This window comes from Mugil cephalus, chromosome 5 (assembly GCF_022458985.1).
Source record: "Mugil cephalus isolate CIBA_MC_2020 chromosome 5, CIBA_Mcephalus_1.1, whole genome shotgun sequence".
NCBI classification, from domain to species: Eukaryota; Metazoa; Chordata; class Actinopteri; order Mugiliformes; family Mugilidae; genus Mugil; species Mugil cephalus.
This window is the reverse complement of record NC_061774.1, coordinates 6,785,730-6,808,519: the sequence shown is the minus strand read 5'-3', so window position 1 is coordinate 6,808,519 and position 22,790 is coordinate 6,785,730. Positions and strand designations below refer to the sequence as shown.

The following is a 22,790-nucleotide window of genomic DNA, read 5'->3' as shown; positions in this document are numbered from 1 at the left end:
AGCATTTTGGTTTCCAACACAGAAAACTCAGTCAAACTGAAGAGCATTTACCAGAAGGAGGCCGGAGTAAAAAAAGACATGGTGCGGACTACACACCCAGAGACCTTGTACCGACAAAGTGGTTCTGACAATCTCCAACACAACCCTGAACACGGGTGAAGCCTTCTCCTGTAAAGACATATCGATGCCAAAACACAAACGACACAAATGATTGGAACGCTCTCGTTGTCTCTGTCTCTTTGTTAGAGTCCCCACCACTAAACTGGACTAAAGTTGCATGTGAACATGGCTTTACTACAACCAATCATATGGCGGTTCAAGATCTCTCAAAGGCACTTCTGCATAGGTGGACAACTGTCTACTTTGTGCATATGGTGATACATTCTGCGCTGTGCAGGCCTTTATGGATATGGGTAGAACATGAATTTTACATCACATGGGCCCTTGTGGCTATGCAGTCATGGAGAGTATAAAGCGGGTTTAAGGCTCACGAAGAGAGTCTCAGAGTCATAGTCAGATGCAGATAGAGAGAATCCACTCCAAACCTCTGGTTTTTCTGTCTCAAAGCAACATTCGATGCAAAAAGATGAATCCTACAACATCAAAAATCTACATCTCAGAAAATCTAAAGTCTAAAAAGGTCTAATGGGTATAAATATTGTTTAGCAGTGTTTTGGTATAGAATACAGACTACAAATAAAACTGTGTTAAAGCTAATTGTCCCCATTAGGGTGTTTTCCTACCGGGACGTAGCCATGTGTGTCTGCTTCCTCCTGTCCTGATGTAGCATTAGTCAAAGAATTATTGCCGCTACCGACCCACGCTACATGTATTCTTATTCTCCCTGGTTCAGTGACATTAACCTTTCTCTCGCAGAATCAATAGCATTTCATCCAATGCCCCTCTCTCTCTAAGCTCCCACTAAAGGTTAATGCATAAGAGATTGGATCTGTGAGAGCACATTCCTTTTACTGGCAAAAAAAAAAAAAAAACACACGTGAACTGGCATTTGCGTTCGAATGTAATTATTTGATTTTCATGCACAGAAAAAGCTCTGATCACTACTCAATATTTTTTTTCCAGTCAAACAACCTTGTTACATGAGTACTTGAAAGCCATTCAGCCACAGACATTCTCCTTCAAAGAGTCATTTTATTGTTCGCACACAAACAAAGTTATTCATTAGAGCACTAAACAAACAGAGACTGTCTCCATTTGAAGCGTTTATCCGTTCAACTGTAGAAAGGAGTAAGTGTCCTCGTGGTGAACTTCGACGAACTAATGGATGCCGCCACGTCTCACATCTGAGGCAATATGATCAGATTTCCTCAATGTCCATCTTGTCCGCTAACTATAATATTTTGGGGTATTGCTAGTGCTCTCATGGAGCCAGCGCACACAGCGTAAAGTCCAGGATGTCAGTTAAGGAGTTGCTGCAGGCGCTATACTGTGCGCAGTGAGTGAAACCACACCTCATTACCAAAGCTGTCAGGACCTCCCACAGCTGTGGAGCCCCTCACTCTCAGGCCTGAAAAATCAGTTTTACAAATACCTTCCTTAAAAGTTACTTCTGTTTAAAGAGCCAAGTGTCCTCCTTATAATGCCTCTCTCTTCGTCACACTTTGTTTTGAGAAGCGCTCCATATGGATGATCTTTAGTATTACATTAACAGAACGGGCATGAGATAATGAAATTGGGCTTGTGCATAATACTGCTCCACTAAAAAATGAACATCATTTCTAAATCTCATTCTCTTCACCACCTGCAGCTTAAACACAGCGGGATTTGAGGGAAAATGGTCATTCCTGACTGTGCTGTAGAACAGATATTAATAAATAAATACATAAAAGCGAATAAAGCAAATCCTTGCAATGCGCTAGTTGCCCCAAGGCGCCGCTTAATGCGGACCGTTAAAAGACAGGCGCACGCATACCGTGGCTGCACATAAACACAAGAGACTAAAAAAAAAAAGTCAAAGTTCATTACATAAATTATTAAAAATTAAGTTTAGTTTCGCAATATCACTGGTCCCGGACAGACTTTGAGTCACAACAGCCTCATGATTTCCAACCAATAAAAGTTTCCCTGGAAACAATTCTACTTAGCTAAATAGAAATATGGAGTTAATCACAGCGAGTGTGAAGTGAGGACTCGAGGCTGCGTGAACGGAATTTCAATTCAACTTCAAACGCTTCCTCCCACCATTTACAAGAGGTGAGGGCTCTTAATTACTGTATGTATCTGGCTGCCCGTTGTTTGGTCTTTAATGATCATGTAAATAATCCATCAGCGGGGTCGCATTAAGTCTGTAATGACTTGAATTCCTCATCAAACACTTGTTTTCTTCTTCAACTGTAGAAAAAATTTAGCTTTTGAATATCTAAAATAGCGTGCGTGTTGTTAAGGATGCTTCTATGCATGCATGAGGGATTATCAAGTGTAAGAGTGTGAGAAAAATCCATCCATCAGGGTTCCTTAACTAGACCCAATCAATATAGCTGTTAATGAGTCAGTACTTCATCAGAGAGGTGGAGGATCTGACCGAGATGGAAGACGATCAGGAGCCAGACAGAATCAGACCTTTTAAGCCAAAAAAATCCACGCCTCCAGCAGCTCCAGACCTCCTCTTACCTGCCAGGCCTTTAGGGGGCTCAGGCAAGCAAGCAGCCATAACCGAGAGCAGACGTGGAGGTCACAGCAAAGCTAATCTGGAGTAGCAGTATTAATCACCGTCGTGTGCCGGAAGGTCAGGTTTTTCTACATCGCTTAACGAGTTTTCTGCGGAGCCTCCGTACACGGGTCAAGGCTAAGGTGGTTATCGAGATGCACTACACGACAGCTACGGTCTCACGCGGGAGAATTTCTGAAGAAACCATGAGAAAATTGAACAATTGTGAACAAAAACTTGCGGCAACGGTCTCGAAATCAGAAAGGATACGAGGTGAAACGCTGAAACGGAAGATGTGAGACGTGTCGCCCAATGTCATTTTATATCAGCAAGTAAATGAAAGGAAATGTAAAATAATTACTGTGGAGGACATGATTAAAGCATGATCTGGACTAATCATGTACAGTGCATCAGCCCCGTGTTGCGGCGGTGCAATCAGGAGCTTATGGCAAAAAACTGCACCGCGGGTATCTACGGACAGTTAATCCCCTGCATCGCACAACGCTATCTGATGTTAGATAGCGTTCAATGAAGGTGAATTTCCTCAGGCTAAAACAAATATTCTCTTATTTATGACCTCATGTAGTTAACGCACATATGATAAGAAACGGTTTAAGGTAAAATAGAAACACGCCAGATAACGCCACAAACGAATTAACTGGTGCAGGATTACGGAGAAGAAGGAATTACTATTTTCATGCGCTGCTAATTATTATTTTGTTTTATCTCGCGGTTATTTTTTCTTCCCTCATTATACAAAAACTGTAGCTATATTCATCGTCGTCACTGTTGGTGGTAAAAAAAATATGACAAAAAAACAGACATAATATATTCTCGCTTTCTGCCATGACAACGGCAGAGAAAAACTGCACTGGCTGTACTGACTGAGTGATTTTGCTTTACACTAATGATATTATGACTGTAGGATACTTGGCTTTCAGCGCTATAGTGGGAAATTTGACAAGTGAGAACTCATTACTCATAAATAAATTAGAATCCGACACTGAGAAAGACTGCCTGGTTCTCTGGGTCCCCACATTCGCACGGCCCAACTATACACATTTTTTGGAGGGATTTTGCGAAACACTCGACGCTTGAGGTTGTTTATCGTAAAGCTGGTGTAAGAGGTTGTTTGGACGGATCAGGGTGCCTTCACTGAAAACCTTTGGAAGTATAAATTGGAATTTAATTAGCGTTTCGGATTCATCTCAGGAAAGTTTTAACAAACTATGTGCAGCTGTCAACACTCGGTCCCTCCTGTGTGCAGACAATGAATATTTGAATGACAGTCGTATATGACACATTGCCCAATCACAGGTTTATGTGGCCCGCAAATTAAAATGAAATTAAACGTTATCAAGTCGCAAACTCATCCATGTGAGGATGTGGAGAAAAGATGAACGGTCGATTAGGGCTCTGTTAATGTGGAGTATTAATCCAATCCAATTAGTACGGCCAAGAATGCGGAGAACATGCAACACCTCTCTGTCTTAAGGGCCCTCTTCATTCCACAAAGCAATTCATTAGTCAGTACTTCTTTAATTCTTTAATTAGAAAGTCTGTCTTTAATTTGACACGTTACCAGGCGAGCTGTCACTCAAATTACTGTTTAATTATTGCGCACTCTCACGTAAACACACATTACCGCATCTTCTCTTGGAGTGTCCCTCCTCCTGTGACAGGCCGGTGTTTATGTACAAAACCTGAAGGCGTGTTAGGGCTGTGACTGGCAGGTGGTGTTAGCGCAGTAACAGACAATCAGACACACACACACACACACACACAGAAACTCAGCAGAGCAGTTTCCTGACCTCCAAACAGACCCGACAACCGAAGCCTCAGGACATGGCAAGGTAATCGAAAACAACAAAGACTGAACTAAGCTACTTTTTTCCTACACTGGCTCCAAATAATAGGATTATCAACAATTCCCATCGCAGTCATTTGAGGTTGGCGGAGGAAGAAAAAGGGGGAATCTCAAGGTAAGAAATCTAGCTGTTGTAGCAAAGCTATCCAGAGTGAGGGAGGCGTTCTCGATTTAAGTTTAGAATCTACACATTTAGAATTTGTCAGGGCTGAGGGCAAAACACTGACAATTTGTGACCATAGAGTAATTCTGCAGCAGTGATGCAACACTTGGAAGTACTTGTTGTCAGTACCTGGAGGCAGGCTGGCTCTCTTCCTCTTCTTGCTGCTCTCAGCAGTGTTTTCCAAGGGAGGACACTCAGTCACCAGTGGTGCGCTGGAACCGTTGAACTGGAGAGGGTCGTTGTTGGCTGATGGATCAAAGGGCAGAGCGTTGAGTCCTGGACGATGGAAAACACAGAACGACACATATTAAATGCTGCTCATCGTGGTATACGATGAAAAGTTCCGCAACAGATCCACAGACAGATAGCAGGTCTGCAAGGTTAAGGTACACCTACCAGCCACAACATTAAAACCGCTGACAGGAGAAGTAAATAACATTGAACATCTTTTGACAATATGATGTCAAATGATGTTCTGCTGGGAAACATTTGGACCTGGACCTGGTCACTGATGGCAGCAGCCACCACCGGCAGGATGCAGCCCAGCAGGTTTAGGAACAAATCAAAAAATATGACTGATGTGAACAGGACAAGGTGTTGACCTGACCTCCGAATTCACACGATCCCAAACTGACAACAAACAAGTATCTGTGGGATGATCCACAGAGGACACCCTCAGAAGAAATTGTTTTGGAGGCGCAAGGAAGATCTACATAATATTAGGAAAGTGGTCATAGTGTTATGCCTGATTGTCGTATATTCGACTATCGGATTTTTAAGAGAACAAAATGTTATGTTAAAATCTATATACTAGGCGAGAGTACAAGTCAGAAACTTGTGAAAACACTTTTAAAATTGAGACTTTTTCTCAGCAGAAGGATTTTATTTTATTTGTGGAAATAATTCCCAAGCCAAAACGGACAATGATAGTGTAGTTGTCTGACATTTGAATCGATACTTTGTGCATTCACAGACACACCAACAAAACACTCATTACTGTCTCTTCTAGTCAGAGTCAATTTAAACAAGCAAAACTCTAACTATAAAAATAAGTAAATCTAAAAATCATTTGCTGCAAGTGTCACCTAGACAGGATTTTCAATATGTTTTGTCTGAACAAATGCTGTTAACTGTTAAGAATCTAATGCACTGTACCTCCTTGAATTCAGCCTGAACACTGAAGTAGCTGGGATGAAGTAGGTCTGTACTATAAGAACATAAACAAGCACAGATATGAGGCAATGTTTCACTCAGGATTTCAATTTTGATCAGTTAGTCCTTAAAAAAAAAACTTACATCTCAAAGTAATAAAAACTAAAATAAATCATGGACTTAACTCGTGTTTTCTGCTGAATGCGTCAGCTATCTGTGCTCTTCAAGGGTCATATTTGTTTATAATTCAGAGCTGGGTCTACATTCATGAAAAATTCATGACATTTCTTTGTGTTCAGATTTGTTTTTCCCTCCACGGCACAACAGATCAGAAGCTCCACTTTGCTGTGGCCTACCAGAGGTCTGAAGGACCACAATCAGTTTGGATTAAATCCCAACAACGTCATAATTACCAGGCATTTAAACTGCCCTCTGTAATCCTTTTTGTATCTTGCTTTCATTACAAGAGATTTGTAGCAGAAGTTTTAACGCTACCATTTTAGAGAAAAAAAAAAATCATTAAAGTGCAGCTGCATTCTTGGTTTTCATGAAACGCTAGACCGAATGATGTCATCTGTGGCTTCTCTTTCCATGATTTACATCAGTCACAAGTAAGACTGATCAGCAGTTTAACAACATATGACAACTGAGACAAAGAAAGAAGAAGAAAATGGAGACAAAACATGCCCCAGCTGAAAGAGAGAATAGACAGTCTAAACTATTTCATTGTGTTTTTTTTTTTTACCAACTATTAAGGTGCTGTCTGAAGATACTGATGTCTGTACAGTTTGTACTGTATTTGCTTTTTTCTTTCACAGAGAAGATCTGTGAAAATACAGGAAATGTGTATGTTATGTCAAAGATGCTTATTGACTGAGTAGGTAGCATGCTAACCTACATGTGACTCCTCTTATAATAGTACTCATAATAGTACTTATAATGTACCTTAAGAAGCCACAGTGAGTCTCATATGTGAGAAAGGAGAAGTAGAGGTGTCCTCAGAGCAGATTTTGTAACCTCATATAGTCCAGGGAATAAAAGTGTGAACACAGCACTGGACGAAGCTCATGGCAAGCAACCTTTGAAGACCTGCATGGACAGGTGAGCCAGGTTTATCTGTAGCACAGAACAGGATTCCCATCCTTCTAGCGCACTTCTGCTTAAGCTGAAGACACACTACAAGACTTCTTTTTGCCAGACTCTACCCAATATTCTCAGTTGGGAAAAATCTGCACTAGTCTGTAGTTGGGGGCAACTGGCATGGGTGGTTGGCACAAAAACAAAAAGTACGAGGGGAAGTCAATCAAACATGTTTAACTGTTTTGAGCCAAGCAATCCAGTAGTGTGAACTGATTTCTGATCCAATTACAAGCACGTGTTTCCAGGAGCCAATGAAAAAGAGAGGGTGGACCCAGGAAATGGCATCAGAGTTGGTTTGGCAAATCACGCAGTGAGGCACAGCTGTTGAATGTGTGATCTTCAGTTCTTTGGGTTTCATACAAACGTCTGCTGAAGCCGGTCTGCGTGTATTCCTAGTCTTTTCAAAATCTGTAAAGACTGTGATGGTTGTATTGCGCGTCCCCAGCTTTACTCTCTTAACGCTTACGACGTTCCCTCCCCAGACACTGAGCCAGAGATGAAAGCCGGAAGCCAAGATTGTGTATTATCCAGCATCATGCAGGTTGGTCATCAGTAATAAGTAGTAGAAACAAACACTGATTGTCCATTTGCTGTAGAAATTTAATTACGTCGGGCCATGGACAAAAAGCTCCATTCAGTATCGGTGGCGGCTTCTGGGTGTTATTTTCCGCACTTCTAATTACACATATTCATCCCCTGCCATTAGATAGTAGTTAAATGTGTTATACAGCAATAAAATGCATATGTTTACATGTAGCCCAGCACATTATCATGAGTGACTTCACTATTTACCAGACCGATGAGCTTCATGAATACTGCACTTTTAAAGCCATGCTTACAATCCAGGTACAATACGACTTAAGTAAAGGCATTGAAATGAATGACATATGGGGGCGGGGTTAGATACGAGGAGTACGGAGTGTAAATGGATCTTCTTTTTGCGCAAACAAATGAACACTGACACACATCTCTTAAGTTGATCTCTGCTCAGCATCCATTCATCACATTTCTTTTAAGACGACCGAGTCTGGATAGTGAAATGAATCCATTACTGTGCCAGTGTTAACTCTCCACTACGTATTCTTCATTCAAAGAGACAGCCTTTTCAGTCATGAAAGGCAGGAAGAGTTCCCAGGAAGACAAGCCATGGAAAGAGTGAAACGACACTGAACAGCTGGCAGGGAAATACCACTCAGCTTTAGTGGTCACACTGTCAGCACGGTCCAAGATGAAAGAAAGGAGCACACTTTTGCCCGTGGTGGAGAGCTTATCTAAAAGATTTTATAACCTTGAAGAATAAAACTGGACCTCTTAAAAAAAAAAAAAATGGTACAAAGGTGTCTGGTCCTGTTGACAAAGGATTCAAATCCAAAGTGTGATTTTTAAACCGATGTAGAGCTACATTACACAGTGCGGGGAAGGCTTTTTATGTGAAATCAGATACCTCATCTAGCTGGAGTGATAGCAATGCCACACTGTAAAGCCTCGGGGCAGAAGGGGAGAAAATCCAGTCCGAATAAGCTTGTGGCAATACACTGTTATTTTATCACACATCAGAAACTTGGTTGGGTGTGAGTCAGTGTTCAGGAGCAGTCAGTGGACAGTTATCCACAGCTACAACCCTTGTTGGTTTAAAAACGAAGGGTGGGAACAGAGCTCAGGACTAGAGCCTGCGAGTGTGGGCATAAACCCGTGTATATTAACACCGTCTCTGCCGGGTCATCGACTCCATTTCCGCTGCTACTCGTATGTCTGTATGGTGATGAATGGAGTGTTTAAGTTTCAACATCTGGCCAGATGGTGGAACAATGTGAGTGACTATTACTCCCCAGGGGAGGAGGAAAATAAATACCAGGAGGCTGGGAGGAGACTGGACGGAGAGGCCGTGGAGTAAATTACAAACACAAAAGCCGTAAACCGAGGGACAAACTTTATGACCTCAAGACATGATACAAGAAATATCACAAAGGATTCTAACCCGATCTTGTATCGAAGAAGTATTCAAAGCATGCACCAGTAATGGTGTTGTAAATCAGGAAAGGCACAGGACCATTAGAATATGAAGTGAAAGTAAGTGGGTCATTAAAATACCATTTACCTGCCTTGGTGCACCTACATGGTGAATTTCTTGAGAGAATGTGGAACAGCGTGTGCTGGCTGTGTCCTCATGTTAAAATGGGTCAATAACACACTCAACTGGTAACTGGTAACTAAGCCAGGACGGAGCAATTAGTTCGATTCTTCCAATCAGACAATGGGACTTTCAGCAGAAACACAACTGTCTGATGATTATTAACCGTTGTATGATTTAAACCTTAAATCACTTACTTTCACAAGCAGAACACTCAGTCAACATTCCAGCAAACTGAGTGGTGTGAACGCGTGGCTTATGTTTGCTTTTTTTAGTTTTAATTCATTGCCTTTCAGATACTCCTTTCCAGTGTGTTTAATTTAGAATGACTGAAAACACATCAAACACAATAGTATTATTAAATATATTGTAATTCTAAAAGCTTCACGACTCACAAATCAAAAAAACCTATAATATCTCAATTAATTTGCAGCGTTTGAAGCTGCAGGAGAGCAGCACACATCTCAAATGACATACACAAGCAACGGTCTCAGTCAGTTAAACAAATTACAGAGAATATATGTAATCACATTTGGTCTAACACAGTATTATGGAAAGAGAGCCACTAAATAATGACTCTGTAATTTGTTTTTAATAATGACTTTGCATCATTGGCAGCTGATGGGATCAAGTCGGTGATCTTTCAGGCAAAGAGCGGAGCTTTAACTCCAATGGCACTGAGCTGTAATGATTCTCTTACCAACGTACTGGTGTAATTTTCCTGTAGCTCTTAATCTAACTCTTATCAGCTAATAAACCCAATGGTACGACATTAATAATGCAGAGCATAAGGAAATGTGCATCAGCACAACACTTTGAAGAAGAGCATTAGTGGGTGTATGGCCGAAGCAGAGGACTATTAATCTAAGTTAGCAGTGAGAAACTTCTGTAGACTGTGTGGACTACTGCACATTCATTCGTCTGAACAAGGCAAAGGGCCAGACGGTGGCACACTACATTGTGATAGTCCAAATCACAGAAACAAAGACGCTCCTGTCAACAATAGCAAATAGCAAAAACTTTTAAGGGAACACTTAAGGGAAACACTTAAGGGAATTGGAAGGAACTGATTCCCATGCTTCTCATGTACAAAGATACAAGACAAATATACACAAAGACACAAGCAGAAAAATGGCTCCACAAACACTTTAGTTTTGCGAGGTTGTGAGCACACAGTTGGATGCACCTGACAGTATAAATGCTGCAAAAAGGAAAATATTTATTTATGATGCTCAAATTTCACTCAGGAGACAAAACTGGAGCAATAACTCCCAGAGCCACTGTCCCATTAAAGAGAAAACGTCAAGAGTTCCTGCTTGAAATTCTTTTTTTTTTTTGCCATACAATACATCCCCTTCTCTCTTAACTTCAGTCCCACAAGATCTAAACCCAGGCCGACATCAGTGAACGGCACAGAGGCACGACCAATGGCGTAGGTGTACGCCAGGAATCCGCTGGGAATGAACAAAGACTTTCATCAGAATGGCAAGCGGCAACCTCTCGAAAAATGAAGATAATGAGAAATGCAAAAAAATTGCAGTTCCAGGGACGGGCGTTGGCTGCTTCTGTAAAAGCATATCAGTCTCTACGGAGCTCCATGTCAACTTTACTGAAAAACAAACATGTTTTCACAGGCTTGTAAACACACACCTAATATTCATGGCATTCATGGCAACTTCAGAACTTCAGTGATATGGATTCTTAAATAACTCATCCGTTTGAACCGTATTAACGCTTAAAGTTATGCCAAAGATAGAATGACAGGAGGACACTGCCTCTAGGCTACTAGCTGTCTGTCACCTAACGTTCACTTACTATCTAAAACTTTTGATCCATTTCTGGATTAGCCAGGAGTCTTTTTGATCCCTCTTTACATACATGGGAACAATAGTAGGATCATTAAGAAAGCCAAACCAGCTTTCTTTGTGACAATCAAAAAAAAAAAAGAAAGAAAAAGAAAAAGACAAGAGACTTTGTACCTACAATAATTGGTATACAGTATTGCTTTGGAGCAAATTGACCCAAGATGTGCTGGGGTTCATATAATGGCCATTCCTATTTCTCAAAAGTGATTTTTTCCTTGTTCTATCAAAATAAGAGTTAAAGAAATAAAGAAAAGCAGCAAAAGCTCAAACTTGAGAATCCGGAACCAGCAAATGAATCAGTTTTGCTGGTTTTGTCTTTGCCTATAGTTCTCTTCTACATTTGAGCAGGGGAACATTATCAACACTTTCTATCAATTGACAAATAGTTTTGAAGCTAAATTCAAATTCAGTTTAAATTGCAGACCATGTAGGGACCATATAGTGGCAGAAACATTAGAATAATAGAAGCAAAACAGAAAGGGAGGTCACATTCTCCATTACGAAATATAAATAACACTTTAGTTATGCAGATCACAAGTCACATTCTGATAACGCTCAAGAATCACACTGCATTGCAATCGCTGCAAAGCGAAGCTGGCCACCGTGGGCCACAGAAATGTGACAGTCACAGGCTATGACCCTGTGGGTTGCAGGGTGGCATCTGGCAAGTCTACAAACAGGATCTCAAATTAGCCATCGGTCACCTGAAAGATTCCTGATGAAACCGCGTCGCAAGACCTCGCTAAAAACCTTTCTGCGTAAATCAGTCACCACAATGAAATGAGATGTTACTCTATTCATAGCTGTCAGAGGAACAGAACACATTCTGGACCAGGACGGTGGGCAAGAGCCCCGGGCTTCCTAAAAAGGCAGCTGACTGTGAAGTTATGAGTGCCCTTAGCAGATGCATAAACAAGGTGTCTGACTGATGTGGCTTAGCAGGGGATGGCAAAGAATGCCAGGCAGCTGTAGTATTTTCAAGAGACTATTAGCCAAGCTTTTCACTTCCTGTGTATTTATAGCAAAGACAAAGAGGAGTTAAAACCACAGGCACTTCATACTGGTGGAGAATACACGGTATCATTTCATACACAACGGCATTATCTGTCAGACTCATTACAACAAATTAAATTAATGGTTGAGCACATCCTGCTTTGTTTCTGTCCCTTGCATTTCCTGATGACAGGGTTAAACCCTAATAGTCTGTAGCCTATCCCTCCCGGATATGCAAATCAGTTTTAGTTAAAATTGCCTAGTTCTGACATGATTCACGCATGGGGAGCCAATTTCCAAATTTTAGCATCCATGAAGAAGTTAATTGCTATGTTTACACAATACCTGCTCACAGCCTTGAAAAGAAATGGCAGAGCTCGGCTTTAATTAAAACAAGAGACAATTAAAAAACATTAAGACAGCAGCCTGTGCTGGCGAAGCCTCGGCGTCTAACTCGGGGTGTGGAGAATTGATTATGGCGAACGCAGAGGAGCACAGTGACAATGTTACCCATGGGGTCCTCCACCAACGGGTGGTGGTACAAGATGCTGCTGTTTAGTTTGACTGTTTCCATAGAGACCCGTCAAATCAAGGCAGACCGAGGATCTCTGCTGGGTAACCTGTCAGCCCGGTTGTATAAACGACAGATGAAGCAGACATCACAGTCGCCCGCTACGTGTGCACGAAATCGATATTTGTACTGCGCCGTGTGAAAAGCACAGCACATATTTTGGCAACCCAATCATTCACGGCGTATTTTTATTAATCAAACAACCCAGTTTAACTTTTAGAGATATTAAAGGTTTAATGCTATGCTAACTATGATTGCTCAGCGGTTTATGCATTTGTCGGAGGAAATAGTGTGTAAATAAGAAATAGTGAACACAGGGTAAACATTCCAGTTTTCCAAGACATATGAACTACTAAACAGAGCTAAGAATATCCTGAATATTTTGCATCTTTAAGTAAATGTCAGCGACACCAATCAGGACTAATATCATGATAAGTACGTAGAAAGAATTATGCTCTTCGGTATTGGAGGTTGGTAAAGGTTAATCTATTCCCAGTTGTTGTGATGGCATTTCAAAATGACGCCAGCGCTGCAATATCTCATTGTGCGTTTACAAATTTGCCCCTGCTCTGCGTGTGACATAAACTCTGCCGGCACATGGGCATATGGAGTTGAAGCACACTCAGTGCAAAGATCATGCATCATTGTGTTCTGCTCCTACGTTCGCCAATACCTCTACTGTTGTTCTTCGGCTGTACTTCAACCACAATCTTAGAGCACTAGCCCACCATAATAATGTCATGACTATTCATTACATCAGTGACGGGGGGGGGGGAATCCTCCTCAGACCCCCTCTGTCATTCCTCCGAGCCTCTGGGAATTCACTGAAGGTTAATTTATTTAAATCTCCCATCCACTCATCTCAATTCCATTAAACTCACTAAGAATCTTTGGTTTGCAGTCTAATCCGCTTTCCACTGTCAAAGGCCCCTCGCCCTTTCTGCAATGCAGTGAGTTAACAACTGTGTGTGTGTGTTAACAAGACAACACGGCATCTGATAAGGTCACGTTAGCTTGCACATGCACGCGCAATGTCCTCTGAGAGCAATGCATGGACTAACAACTCTACAAGACTCTAGTGGTTGGAAGTCAAAATCTAAGTTTCTCCCAAGAGACCTGTTCTTTTTTACTGTCCTCAAGGAAGGCACAGTCTAATGCTAAGACCTCACCATCTGTCCCTTCCTTTGAAAGACGAATGCTTTAATGCATGCAGGGTATGGTCACATCAAGCCATCACCAATTAGGCTGCGGTACTAAGGATATCTTGACTATGTGGGCAACTGCTGTATCATTATTACAGCATGGCATGCAGTATGACTGCCACTGGCACTCTAATGCTAATGAATTTGGAAACACTCTCGCTGGTCTTAAAATAGCCATTGAGGCTGTCTGTTCAGCCTATGTTGATGCGTTTTTATGTTTCAGAAAACTGGCAAATGATACATTTTCTGGTTCCAAACTACCTCAACACTGGCACGCTGAGAGAGGTGTGGCCGTGTGCGAGCATGCACACCAACAGCTGTGAATGGCCGTCGTCTTTAAAGGACACTTGGCTCGACATTGCAAGGCCATTCTTTACCGAGGTCCTTCACATCAGAAGTTTTAACTCAAAGCTCTATGAGGTCCCAGGTTACGTGTGCACTCTTTGACAGAAAGAATTCAAAATAAGCAGCTAAAAAACTGAATGGAATCTCTGTTTCTTGCGACAGAAAAACATGGGTATTCCTTGAAGGTGAAAATCAATATCACCGCCAGTACATCATCATTTTTTTTTTGGAACTGTTTGCTTGTTCATTTACAGCCGTTTTAATGAACACCACCTCTTGTTTCCTCCCATCTGTCTGGTCAAATGCAGGGTTCTGTTAATTATGCTTTTCTACTCCCTCTCATCTGCCATCCACCATTACCAGCTTGTTCTTGCCTGTTCTGAAATCTCAGCTGCTCTGTAATTTGGTTCACGCTACCTATATATTATTCTTGTGACAGAATGGACTGAAACAGAGGACACGACAGATTTATGATGAGCAGCTGCCGACGTCGACACAAGCTTTTAAAAGCTTCAAGATGGAGCCAGCTCCAACCTTTTACCTTCAACTAGAGGAGTCCACCGTATGTCTTTCAATGGTCCTTTGTTCCAATAAAATATGTTTCAAAGTTCTAAAAGACATATTCAACACAGATCCAAAGAATGTGTTACGCACCAGTCAGCCACAACATGATGACCGCTGACAGGATTATCGAGTAACATTGGCCATGTGACAATTCAATGTTCTGCTGGGGAACTTTTGGACTGGCATTCATGTTGACGTTATTTAGGGATGTACCAACCACCTAGACCCCATAGCAATGAGACTTTATGATGGCAGCAACCATCCCCAGCAGCATGCAGACTGGTTTAGGAACGACTCAAAAAACATGAAGAACAGCACAGCAGCTCAGAAGGCCCATGTCCATTCTCTGATGATTCACAACTGTTATGGAGGCAAAGGGGGCGCTACACATTATTAGAACGTTATGGCTGATTGGTGTATATTGGATTTAATATTATAATAAATTAGACAAAAGAAAGGCAGAAACGATGCATAAAATAATCTGAATCTAGCGCTAACTGTAAATCTGTCATTCACGTTCATTCCCACATTTTCCAGCTCATTTGCCTGTACTTTGCTTTTGGTTCAGGGGTCACTAGAGCATTGACAGTGGTCATTTTTTAAAACAATGTTTTGACCTAAGGTGTTCAGGGCAGCACGCCAAAGTGTGTTACAGAACTGTTGCAGCTCCTTCATTCTTGATTAATTATTTTCTCCAAGAACATTTAGTCACAATGAATAAAGTTGACGCCAGTGACAGTCGATAGGGAATTAATGGCAACAGGTTACAAAACAGTGTGCAGATCAGAATCATTTGACTAAATCAACTCATGGCCATTCCCAATAATTCACTTTCTTGACTCAGCTGGTGCCGCGATTGAACAGATTTCTTCCGCGCACCGTGTTTAAAGCACGCCCACACCTTGTCAGCACGCTTCAGAACATCCCAGAGGCTGCACTTAGTTTTGAGGAGAGCAGATAAGATGCCTTATTCCCTTGTGTGTCAATTAATACTTGTAAAAAGTGCTCCTTAGTTGTTTGGGTTGTTTGGGTTGTTTGTCTTGCGCGTGCAGCTTTCTCTCTCTTCCCCTCCCCGAAACGACCAAATCTGGATCCAAATGCGTCAGACCCCCTGAGCGACAATTCAAGTGAGATCTCTCTAGCTCTAGATGCTATAGCCCATTTTCAAAAGACAATTCTTTGCCTTTGATGCTATTTTGGGATGTAGCTACCGAACAGGTCTGGGGAGAAGAATTACCAGATGGCTACTTGTCATTCTTTAGGAGTCCGAGCTCTGAATTCTGGTCCTCACTGTGGAAACTGATGCTGATCACGATCTAACAGGGACACACATGTCGCATTAATATATGTGCTGATTAGCATACAATTTTGGCTTTCATTAGTTATAGTTGCAACAGTGAAAACTGAATCCCTGCTCCAAACTTGACAACTAGGAACACGGTATCGCGCGTGCAGGGATCAGTGATATTTTGTGGTTCACTTCGGTTTGATTTCACTTGTCACCGCTGCTTTCTATAGGCAGCCTAGTGGCAGCTATTCGAGTCGTGCCTATTTATAAGCCTCCACTTGTGGATCAAGAAGAAATTGTGCGACTGAATTCAAGCCAGACAGTGTTATGGCAGACGTTTTTTGGAAAAGTTGCTCTGACAATGAGTTTTAGGGAGTAATGATGAATACACACAAAATAATTGCTGCAATTCAGCACTTTGGATAAAAATAGGTTCAAATCTAAATCAAGTGCTCTAATGATGCAGAGCTGGACAAAGCAATTAAAATGTCTCTCTGGCTCTCTTTCTCGTTCTTTTCACAAGTACTTCTGGGTTTTTTTTTCTTCACACAGTAAAGTGCCACATCATGCTTTCTTGGAAAGACTGTTTAAGCTTGTGTCAATATGTCCAGTTGTGCTATTCATTGTGCATTTCCACTCTGTGTGACATGAAGCTTGACATGAAGCCGTTTCTTTAAGTCCTTTAGCCAAAGCAATGACCACTTTAACCATGGCCTAATTACACTTTATATAAACTAGTTTGTTTCAAGCCTGTGGCTACATTTAGTTGTGTGAGACCACTTTCTTTTCTTTTTTTTTTTTCTCTGGAAAGCGGAGAAGCTGCGAGCTTGTTTACAACCTATACGTAATAATTTACAGCCGTGTGCTTCTGTCCTTTGGTTAACATATTTGGGGAAATTAGTGAACCATAATAAGATGCAGTAGATGAGCTCCAAAGATACACCACAATAGTGTCTTTCTCCAGATCGCCATTGTTCGATAAGTTGACCTGGCGTCTAAATTCACTAGATTCCAAACTGATCAAGTATCTGTGGGATGATCCACAGAGAACCCTCCCCTCAACCCATAGGACCCAAAGGCCCCCACTAACATTCTGTTACCAGACACCACAGGACACCCTCAGAAGGCCCATGTCCATTCTCTGATGAGTCACAACTGATTTCAGAAGGGTGACCTACAAAATATTAGGAAGGTGGTCATTATGTTATGCATGATTAGGGTACGTCGTTACGAGTTGAGTGGCTCCTTCAACTACACTTTCATGGACGTAAATATAGTATATAGAATAAAAGTCAAATCAAAACTAAAATGCCCCTCATGCACCTCAGTCAGAAAAGACTTTCCCAGTCGTCAAGAAGATTGGATTCAGATTGAGAGGGGTGGTGCAAATTTTTTGGCAGTCCTTTGAATAAGATAATATACATGCCTAATGATCATATAAACACTGGATCTGCTAGTTTGTTTCTAGGTGGACTAAACCCATTCTGTCTGTGCATGTTTGCCATACATGGGCTAATGATGAAATTGGCGGAGGTAGCAAAACAGCAAATGCTTAAAGAAAGACGGGCGGAGCAGAATTTGATGTGAGTAGGGACACTGAAGTTTTTAGTTTACAACGTTATATTCTTTATGTTTTGGGGAATTTCAGCACGTGGATGTTATCAGATCATTTTATTTGGAGTCCCAGCAAACAGTCAGGTTGGAGTAGAAATTTTTCCAATGGGACAGAAAAAAATATTTTTCACGTAAACAGCCTAGATTTATTCCGGATCTGATTTTTTTATTTTTTATATTTTTTTTCCCTCACTATGTACAGAGACGCTAACAATTGGAGCTCTGAAAGCAAAAAAAAAAAACAATATTTAGTCACACATGAGAATGCTAATGGACCCTGTGGCAGGAAATGTCAGCACTCATTGTCTGAAATCTCTTGCTGTTTTGTCACCGGAAAATGGGAGAGAAGGTGTTTGTGGCAAAGAGGGTTTTCATGTGCCAGAAGGAATTATTCAGTGAAGCAAGAGAAACCTCCTCTTGTAATAACCAGGGAACAAGTCAGAGAGAATCTATTCCAAAAGCTGCCATGCTTAAATTTAAAGTATAAATAAAGCAAATAGCCAGAGTGAAGCACAAGAGCGCAAAACATCTTTGTTTTACTTTGGGGAGGCTGGGAGCAGTTGGGGTCACGATGGGTTGCACTCAGTCAAGTAAACACCCTCTTTGGAACAATGATTTATTTGATTTATTCAAATGCCTTGGGTTTCCACTGATGCACGCTAAAGCCAAGATGACTCATTTAAAGACATAGTGACAAAGGGTAAAGTGAATAATCTTTGTAGCGTTCTCCCTGGTGCAAACTTCACCAGGCAATTATAACGCCGTAGAAAGAATAGTGACGCAACGAATTCTTAATATGAAAGACGAAATGGCAAAAGCACACCAAAAAATGGTGGTTTGGGTTAAGGCTAGGTTAAGATTTCGACCACACCCATCAAAAAATTGTAAATAAGCAATAAGAGTGTATTAATGACATGGATTCACCACATTTCATGCAGTACGCAAATAATCAAACTGCAACATGAGGAAAAACAATCTATGATTAATCTATAATACTGTTTTTTAGGCATTATCTACTAAAAGATTTAATTCAGGTTCTTCCATAATAGGATTTTCAGCTTTTGGCAGATGTGTGTACTTGTAAATAGAATATGTTTAGTTTTTATACTTGTAGCTTGTTCTCTGGGAGCTAATTATGTTTATTTTCACTCTAGACAAAGAGACACTGTTAATAACATTATTTCTAAAAATCAAGAGTGTTGCACCACTCTAAATGTGCAGGCTGCTACTCAAGAAAGGGTGTTCACATCTACCCACTGATATTCGATCACAGCTTTACTTCGTCAAATCAGTCTCCTCGACGCTCATCTCCCTGTGCCAAGAAGAGTCATTATAAAACACAGTTTGTGACTGGTGTCTTTGTGCGGAAGCCAAAACTGCTTTTTGAAACATAAATCTTAAGTGGTTGCTCTAAAAGCTGGCTGTATTGTAAATAAACCAAGCTATCTGTTATTTTTTCAGAGTGTGTTTTGACTACCCATGCTTTATTGCAATTTGTCAACGTCAAAAATAACACTGTAAATGTATCACAAAATATGCAAATCCCGCTTTATGTAATTGCTGTGTACTCTTAGTAGAGCAAGAAACTAAACAACAGAGTATCAGCTGTCTGAAGAATCTGCTACTTAATTCGTTCCCTGCCAAAAAGGACAAGCCTCTTCGATTCGGTTACAATGAGTCAGCAAACATTTTAAAAAGGCTGTCAGCTAGTTAGCAGCAGGTCAAAGCTGGAGGATGAGGAACAATATGTCCACTCAACACTCAAATCTTGAGTCAGTCTCACACTGTCACTGAAAATGAGCAAAGACAAAGTCAGAGTCAATAATCCGTCAGTTCCCAGAGTTTCGGCTCGACATAGACCAACACTTCCACGGCTAATCGATAATTTCGCAGCTCGTTCAGACACAGCGCATGAGCCGTGGAGCACAAATGTAGCATGGCAGCCTTGGGTGCTCGACTAACCATCTGCTGGCCTCTCTGAAATCACTTGTACATTTCCAGCTGTTTGCACATTCCATGCCATCTCTCAAGGGAATAGCTTTTGATCGCTTACCAGATAAACTAAATGATAACACTGCAAGAATATCTTCCGCAGTGCTTCCAAAGTCTTCCCGATGAATATTACAGAACTAGGACAGGAAATGACCTCTGCAGACACTAAATGGCCTGGTCATGACGGAGATCAGGACAAAGGCAATTAGGAAGCTTATAGATCACACTTAAGCAACCATAGAGAAAGCATCCAAGCCCAGCAGAGGCCAGTCAACCAAAGTAATGAATAAAGAGTCCCACTTCCATTTGAAGTATAGATCCCCTAAGAGATCTAATGCATTAGACAATGTAATAGAGGGAGCGAGCTTTTTAGCATCAGAACCACAGTTCACAGGGCAGCATTTCCTTGATTTGATATTGTATAGCCTGTATGGACAACTTCCTCAAGTTAGTCTCCTTTTTAATAAGATTAAAGAGATAAATCTGTGAGATGGAGAAGTTGTGCAGGTCTCTGCGAAGTCTCCATTTCTACATGTACCTGCAACACAACAAAGCGCAAAATTACAAGTATAAAATTTGTTTCTGGCTGAGTATGCGGCGGAAAAGGAAGAAAAAGGAAAAGAAAGAATTGTGTGCACCGGTTTGTACTCGTACACAAGAAATTCTCCAGCTATTCTTCAACATGTTTTCAACAAAAATAAACATACCCCCTGCACAATGCATTATCATTGAAATAGGAGAGCAAGGGTGTGATTTTAACTGGAGTGATTCAGTGATTTCAGTCTCTCTCTCAATCAATTGCAATCTCCTTCTCAATCAATAGAGTACTTGTGCAACGGGAGAAGCAGCTGCCACGCTCACTCTAAAGCCTGTTTTTTTTTTTTTTTTCTTAGAATCTGATGTTTTCTCATGTATTATGTAGTTCATGAATTATACATATTTGACACTTAAATGAACTCTGGATATCTCGAAGCAATGATAATGCCCAACAGTATTTCACATAGGAAATACAGACAATATGACACTGTGACTGTTCCTTGATATTCAGCTAATGTAACGTCCTTAAATGACATTACTAGCAGTGCTTTGTAATACTACTAGCAGGCCTTTGTTCCTTGCTGATTTCCTAAAGTGAAAATCGTCACCCATATACAGAGCCAGGAAACTTTGGCACTCCTTCATTGTCACATGTTCTTCCATCTCCTGTTACTTTACACTTCCATGTTTTTGAGGAAAGAAAAACATATCACAGTCATTCACAGCTCTAGTTAGGCTGCCATCTTTATACAGAGTCACACTGTCTTACTTATACACAGTTGTACTTGAAAGAAGTGAAACTTTACTGTACTGAATACAGTTTTCCCCTATCAGTGCCTTTGGTGGCAGCCCACCGTTGCCACCCCAGATGTCTGAAATTCATACCCAATTTAATTCTGGCTTGAGCGGTGAGAATCCAAAAGCTCTGCCTGGCCAGAGCAGCTCAGTCATGTGCACTTAACTTGGCTGCATATAATCTTGTAGCACTCAGCTACAGAAACTGTAATATCATAAAAACAATATATGATAACTTGTGTTACCAGCCGGCTGAAAAGTACTGGTTGCTTGTGTGTGTGTTGGAAGGGCTCGTTAAGTCTATAAAGATTACTAAAATGTTTTAATATCGCTGGAACACTGAAATTGCTTCAGGCATGTCAAACAGGTGCAGCGGTCTAAACCTATTGGAACGTAGCAATGGATTTAAAGGGATAGACGTGATAATCTACTGATACATTAGTGATTTGCAGAAGATTTACAGGCAGATTAGCATTGACTTTTCATTATATAGAAGCAGCCTTAATGAAACTCCAACATGGACAGACCTCTAAATATCCTGCAGCCCTCCAGTAACCACTCCGTCCCCGAGCAGCCAGCCGACAGCTCGAGCTATTTCTGGATGATGGACCACGGCAGAACCCTCACCCTGTCTCCACTACAAGACCCAGTTCCATACCATTGGTCTGAAGTCCTCAAAGGACCATCGCAGGACCACTAATTAATGATGATGCCTCTCAATCTCTGGAATGAGGATGATGAAAGATGAGAAAAGCCAGGTTTATCATATGCAGTATGTGCGATATGCCGCTGTCGAGTGAAACCTGTTTAATGCTTTGCAGGGCATTTGTCTGTTGACAAACGAGGCTCTGATAATTATAGATAATAATAGATCTGATTCAACAGATATGGCGCACTGGCACCTAATAGTGTGCACGGTAAACAGCATAATGGATTTTCCATTTAAGATTTCTGCTTTCGCATGACACTCAAAGACAAAAACGCGATTAAGAATGAAAGGAAAAGCTAACAAGAATAACTTGATCATAGCCAGAAACAGCTGTTAAAGCGACATTAAGGTAACCCTGCTTTGCCATTAAAAGAATTTGGGTTTGCTTTTACTTGACTGAGCAGAGATCTAACAAAACAGGCAGAAAATTTGATTTAAAAAGAATTACAGTTGTCACGTCTGAGCTGACCTTGCTGGGGTCAGCTCGGACGCACAGGACAGCGTGCCGTCCAGTGCACTTTCCACCAATTCATGCCAACCAGGCATGTTTGAAATTAGTGTCTCAGCTGTAATCAGAGCTGTACGACAACAGGACAGTAAGGGGAAAAAAGCAACTTTTTTCCCCCTCTCTAAGCTGATCTTGAAGGCAACAGAGAAGTATCCTTCAGACCTCTAAGATGTGGAGAGTCTCATCATTGTTTTGGAGCCAGCTCTCTGAACAGCTGCTTAATGAATTCTACTTGAAAACTGTCTAAGTGGCGTCTCCTTTACCAGTACTCAAGGACCTGGTTGAAGACATCAGGATGTATAGACCTACGTGTGCAAAACAAAATCCTTAAACAACTTATCATGGGAATATCTTTCATCCTCATACTGCTCTGTTTACCCCTTCAAACAGCTCCACCGGGATCCGTTTCTCCCTTGAAACCACATTCATAACAATTTGCATGGCACGTCACTCACTCTTCACCTTGTTCTCACCCATGAATCCCTCTTTCTGAAATTAATCTGCAGTTAGTACGGCATTTTCTCTTGAGTGCTGCTGAAGAGGAGTCTCCACCGTGCTTGTTCCCTTTGGTGGAGATGCCGGCTAATGAGGGTCTGGTCAGGAGGCTGATGCTGACAGCAGATCTCTTTAAAAGCCTTTGTCAAAATAATGCTTCAGGGGAGATTTGAACAGCAAGCTGCCCACAG

The 22,790-nt window shown here is 41.3% G+C and overlaps 1 protein-coding gene across 4 annotated transcripts in view; it reads right to left on the bottom strand.

The window, feature by feature from the left end:
- The window catches only part of enox2 (ecto-NOX disulfide-thiol exchanger 2), a 195,663-nt gene that overhangs the window by 78,801 nt on the left and 94,072 nt on the right, over nt 1-22,790 (bottom strand). For all 4 annotated transcript variants that reach the window (XM_047585232.1, XM_047585235.1, XM_047585231.1 and 1 more), the window contains one exon: nt 4,828-4,974. In XM_047585232.1, the coding sequence (XP_047441188.1) occupies nt 4,828-4,974 (147 nt within the window). The remainder of the gene's footprint in view (nt 1-4,827; nt 4,975-22,790) is intronic.